This window comes from Bactrocera oleae, chromosome 2 (assembly GCF_042242935.1).
Source record: "Bactrocera oleae isolate idBacOlea1 chromosome 2, idBacOlea1, whole genome shotgun sequence".
Taxonomy (NCBI): domain Eukaryota; kingdom Metazoa; phylum Arthropoda; class Insecta; order Diptera; family Tephritidae; genus Bactrocera; species Bactrocera oleae.
The window spans coordinates 56,321,465-56,327,252 of NC_091536.1; the positions used below are offsets into that span (position 1 = coordinate 56,321,465).

At 32.8% G+C, this 5,788-nt stretch overlaps 1 protein-coding gene across 1 annotated transcript; it reads right to left on the bottom strand.

Annotated features, from left to right (window-relative positions):
* Positions 1-625: 625 nt before the first annotated feature.
* dind (diamond) lies at positions 626-3,754 on the bottom strand. The gene is made up of 4 exons (XM_014240780.3): positions 3,424-3,754; positions 2,899-3,341; positions 2,634-2,835; positions 626-2,575 (listed from the first exon to the last, which is right to left on the bottom strand). Exons 1-4 carry the CDS (start codon positions 3,652-3,654, stop codon positions 1,451-1,453), a joined length of 2,001 nt encoding a protein of 666 aa, XP_014096255.3. The 5' UTR covers positions 3,655-3,754; the 3' UTR covers positions 626-1,450.
* Between the last annotated feature and the right edge of the window lie 2,034 nt (positions 3,755-5,788).

Below are 5,788 nucleotides of genomic sequence, written 5' to 3' on the forward strand. Positions count from 1 at the left end.
TATCTAAATTTTTACTCAAGTTACAGTTTGCACGGACGGACAGACAGTCACCCGGATTTCAACTCGTCTCTTCATCCTGATCATTTATATATACATAACCCTATATCTAACTCGATTAGTTTTAGATGATACAAACAACCGTTAGGTGAACAAAACCATTATACTCTGTACAACAAGTTGCGAGAGTATAAAAATTGCTGGGACTTCCAAATTGATGAAAACTCTTTATGGTGATGATTGTATGAGTCCTACTCAAGTTGCATTGTTGGAAAAAGTGCGTATTCGCCTGATTTTTCCCCATGTGACTATTTTCTATTTCCAAAACTGAAAACCAAGATAAGAGGAGCATTTTATGATGATATTCCAGCCATTCAAGCAGACGTATTCGTGATGGTGAAGAACATTTTTATAAATGACATGACAAAAAAACCTATGCATGTGCCGGTTGGTCGCTCCAAACATCGTACTGAACCTATTTTGAATAAATAATAACTTTCAAAGATAATATAATAAGCATTTATATCCAAAAAGTTCGGTTATTTTTAGGACACACCATGTATGACTCCGAATTGAACTTATCATTAATTTATATGTTTTATGTTAAATCAAAATATCAAAATCGGCATTTTTATTGAAATTCATTTATTTTAATTAAGTAGGAACTATAAAATAAAGACCTTTAGAACTTTTGTGCTTTAGGAAAAGTATGAAGGTGTAATGACTTCAAAGTTTTCCACTCAGTATATAAATGAACGGTTGTAACAGTAAAAGTTAATGATAAATAAAAACTTAAATTAAAAGTAAAACTAAACAAGAAGCAATAAAAGTATGAAGCTTGAGGCTAAGCTTATCAATTCACAGATAAAAGCGCACTGGGCAGAAAAGGGTGGCAAAGTGGCCGAGTAAATAGTAAATTAAAGGTTTCCAATAGCTTTATATCATACATTTGGAAAATTTACGTTTGAAGCTTTCAATACATACATATCTACCATATTTGTTTTTAATATGTATTATGTAAAACCAAACACCGCCTGTAAAATTTTGCTAAAAAGCTGATTATCGTATATATATATATATATATATATATTTATCATCCAACTGCATATCTACTTTTTTATCATATTTACAAACTTCAGAATTATAATCTTTAGAGCGCTTATTATGTGTATTTACGACTCCTAAAGCAGCATACTATTCAATCCGTTGAAATTTTTTAGACAGTCAAAATTTCTTAACCTGTAATTACTTTTCATTTGTGAATTAGTATTTACACTCGAAACGAAAAATGTGTGTAAATATAACTATAACATTTAAATTATATATGTAGATATTTGCTAAGTAAAATGCACTTGTATTTTCGCCTTACCAAAATGATGTGCAGAATAAAAGACTAATTATCTAATTGCCTTGCTATTATCGTCACCTTTTAATTGCACAGTGTTCAAGCGCTTTAGCATTCACTTTCCAATATTTCTTCATTTCCCGTTGTTGTTATTGGTACTGTATCATCCAGTTTGAAGATATTGATACTTTGCTTTTGTGACAAAAAATTTCGCATTTCCGCAAAGTTATCACGTTCCTTTAACACTTTATTGCTCCTTTGAAATTCCAAGTCTGCTGATCCTTCGCTATCGCTATCGCCATCAGCACTATGATCCCAGCTAATACTCCTTTTGTTCTCTACATTCTTTGTATTTTTTTCTTTACCAAAGAGTTCTTCTACATTAATACCCTTAGCTGCCAACACCTGACGTTCTTTTTCTAGCATTTCACTTCTAATTGGATCGATGCGATCTTTCAATTGCTTCAAAACAGGCCGAAATTTCCCTTGCGTTATTCGTTTCTCAAAGTTTAAAATTTCCATGTCATGATCTATTTTGGTTTGAGCTGCGGCCTCAGTTTCTTGTTGCTCCTTCTCGGCCTGTGCTTGTTGTTCATCGTACATGTATGCATAGAAATCATCACGTTTACTCTCATCATTATAATTTTGTGAAATTTCTACACGTAGAATACTTTCGGGAAATTCATCATTGTTTGTTGTGTTATTATCATTATCGGTCACAGGAGCCTGATGTTGAGTATCCAGTTTGCTATTCAAAAATTTATTATATACCAACATTAGACGTTGAAAATCATCGAAGCACACAGATAAAGCGTTTTCAATACCCCTCATATTGTTGGCTACTTGAATGAGTTGCTTGGCATTGTCCTTTTGTTCCCCTTCAGTTTCGGTAAGTCGTTGCAGTGTAATATCGAGCGCTTGACACTCAGCAGCAACAGCTACCATGCATGCACTCAATTTGAGCGAAGAATTTTGCAGTACAGCGATGGGACTGTTTCGGGTTTGTATAGCTTTTGTGACATTTAACATCTCTAATTCTAACTGTTTCTTTTTATTTATCTCCATAGCTAAATTTTTAAAATGATTTTCTTCCTCCTGCACTAGTTGTCGAATAAGACAATCAATTTTCACTAATTCACCATTCAATTCACTGATGGAGGGTTTAGTTGAGATCGTAAGTGCAAGTCGCAATAAGAACTGTGATTGCACATACGCAAATATATTGTGAAAATCCTAAAAGAAATAATTTTCAAATAAAACTTTGCAATAAGAATAAAATATAGATACTCACTTTAATGTGTTTTGGACTGTAATCGGTGACGTTGTTTTTAAAATATTCACATTCGCGCAACTCTTCCATTTGTGAGTAGAATTGTGAAAACCGTACAGGCAGTGGATACTGCGTTTCCAATTTGCGTGTTGCATCATACAATATTTCTGTGACCTCCTTCGCCGCTGTGATACAGTCCCAAGCACGCTCTATTTGACGAGATCTTGAAAAATGCAATTCCTGTTTAATACATTATATTCATAAAAACGTGAGGTACTGCACTTACTCGATCAGCTCTTGCTGCTTCATTATGAGTATTTCATTGAAATATGTCATATTTCGCCGAATGCAATTGCCAAATTCATCAATCGCCCGTATCAAGCTATCCAACTCACTTTCGACAATCTTATTACGAAAAATAAATATATTCTTAACCATGTAGATAGCGCTGAAGCCGGTTGTCAACAGCAGCGATGGCACCAATGTTAATCGTAGCCATTTCGGTGTTACGAAGTGTTCCAAAATGGTGGTGCCTAACAATATGCAAGTATTTCTTGCAGTAAAGATTTCGGCACTGGTTATAGCATTACCAGCATTTTTTGCATCAGTTTGATCCGTTGCATCCACGGGCTGATTTATGTTCCGTAAACACAGTTCCAATGCTTCTACATGGTCAACCAGCAATCGTTTGGAGTAGAGTATTTTATTTATCAAATGATCTGAGATCGCCTATTGTCACAAGTGGAAATTTATATAAAGTAAATATATAATAAGTAGTTCACAAATATACGTGTGGTAAATGCACACTCACCTGCTTTTGTTTCACCTCATCGGCGAATTGTTTTCTTAATTGTGGCTGCAAAAATGATTCTATTGCACTGGCACTGCCGCCAGCACCAGCCGTCACTGTTCTATTATGTAAACCACAAATTCTCATTGTGTCACTTACAAATATTTTACTAAATGTGCATAAATAAAACAAAAAGTTGTTTTTATATGAAAATACTACTGATAAGTTCTTCGGTACTTCAGTACTTTGCATTTATTAGTGGTGGGTCACAATGAATAATATTTTACAATATACGATTTATTTTAAGATAATATTATTATTGTTAGTGTTCTTTTTAGTATTAGTTAAAACCATTTTTTTTTACATAAACAAAAATATTTATATTTGGTTTAAGGTTTCGAAACAAATATTTTATAACTAACTTCACACATGTGTACAGAAATTATATCGATAAATATTTCGGTTATTCATCTCTTATAATTTTACGTTGGACACAGCGTAGCCCCCACGTAACGTAAGAGTTCCGAGTTGCCAACCATCTTTATATAAGCCTGCAAACACATATGTATGTAGTTTAGGCAGAGAATGTTGATGAGTAGAGAAGGAGCAAATGTTAAATGAAAACTTTTTGAGTACTAATTTGTAATTCCACAAGAGGGAACATCGAAAAGTATAACTTCGAAAAAGAAAAATACACCACACAATATGCGAAATGCTATAAATAGACACAACGAATATTCCTATATGAAAAATCGTTGCGCATACCTATTTAGATTTATGTTTTCAATTTCTATGATGTGACAAATTTATAATTATGAAAAACCTTTTGAATTAAAAATCTGTAATACCGGTAAAAACCCCAGAATTCATAATAAAATAAACATTTAATAAGCTAGTTTTCTAACTTATGTATGTGCGCTGCGTAAGCAATATACTTATTAAACAAATGATAATAATAAAACGGTGGCTAAGCGGCCACGTTTCCACTTTTGTGGTGGCTTAGGTCGTAAGCGCGAAGGAGTTAAGCTCTTTCCGAATACGAGCATATACGTTCGAATCGTAAAATACATAAAATTAAAATTGTATTTAATTTTTTTATTTTATTAATTGGAATTTAAGCATATCATAATTCAATTACTTTAATAGCATATTTTACTTCCTGATATAATTAAAATATATCAGGAGAATATGTTCATATGTTTAGGTTTATTGAATATTTCCTTATTATGCGTATTTACACAAATGTGATAATCACACATACATTCTTAAATACACGTTCGCTGAAGCTTGCTTCTTCTTGCTCCGCACAAGCAAAGACTTTTGTCACTTGCGCGAATGTTTGATTTTTTGCGAAAGACATATTGAGGGACATACATATGTACATATGTGTACATATATGCAAATATATTTGGACATGCGAATGAAAGAAGGCAATTTCAAGAATATTCACATATGGACATATGAACATTTGAAGCAAGTAAACAATAATAGCTGTTTGAATTCACAGATTAGACAAATATCATCTGTGGTGCTGCTTGTATAGCACACTTCCTTATTGCAATGAAATGTTTTGCCTAAGTTCAAATCCTATCATATTTTTATATATTATACTATTTTTTATTTTTATAACTCTTTTTTATTAAATGATATTTGAATTCTATTTTAGTATTATTTCCCTCATTATTTATATTTTCTTGTCGGAAGTCAATTACTTTCATTTTTATTATTTCAATTTTTGTTTATGCGCATATCAAAGAACATCTGCGCATATGTATGTATATACATTTTGCTTATAGAGTGGTGTAGTTCGTTGCGTAAATTGACAGCTGTGGTGACATTTTATTTTCGAACTTGCGCGTTTTCGATGTTCCTTCTTAGCAATTAACATTTTAGTACTGCTAACATTTGCTCCTTCTCTACTCATAAACATTCTCTGGCTATAGTACCCTTTACAAATACAAAGGTTCCTTACAAGCACTTGATTCCGATTGTTCAGTTAATATGGTAACTATATGCTATAATCATCCGATCTATACAATTTCTTCGAAGATTGCATAATTGCTTTAAATATTAATCTATGCCAAATTTCGTGAAGATAACTCGTCAAATAAAAAAGGTTTCCATGCAACCACTTTACTCCGATTTTGTATGGCAGCTATATGCTATAGTGGTCCGATATCGGCCGTTCCGACAAATGAGCAGCTTTTTAGTGACAAAAGGACAAGTGTATAATTCGGTTCAGATTGATAGCTTAAAAACTGAGGGACTACAGACGGACATGGATAAATCAACTCAGCTCATCATCCTGCTCATTTATATAGCCAACGCATGTTCGCAATATTGGAATAATAATCAAGTTACGTCATCTCTTGGCAAACAAACCAAC

Bases quoted from the DNA above. Each gene is read 5' to 3' on its own strand.
- dind (XM_014240780.3), bottom strand. From the start codon at position 3,654: ATGCAAAGTACTGAAGTACCGAAGAACTTATCAGTAGTATTTTCATAT. The intron at 3,342-3,423 runs GTGAGTGTGCAT...TTGTGACAATAG, and splicing joins ATGAGGTGAAACAAAAGCAG to GCGATCTCAGATCATTTGAT. The intron at 2,836-2,898 runs GTAAGTGCAGTA...GCATTTTTCAAG, and splicing joins AAGCAGCAAGAGCTGATCGA to ATCTCGTCAAATAGAGCGTG.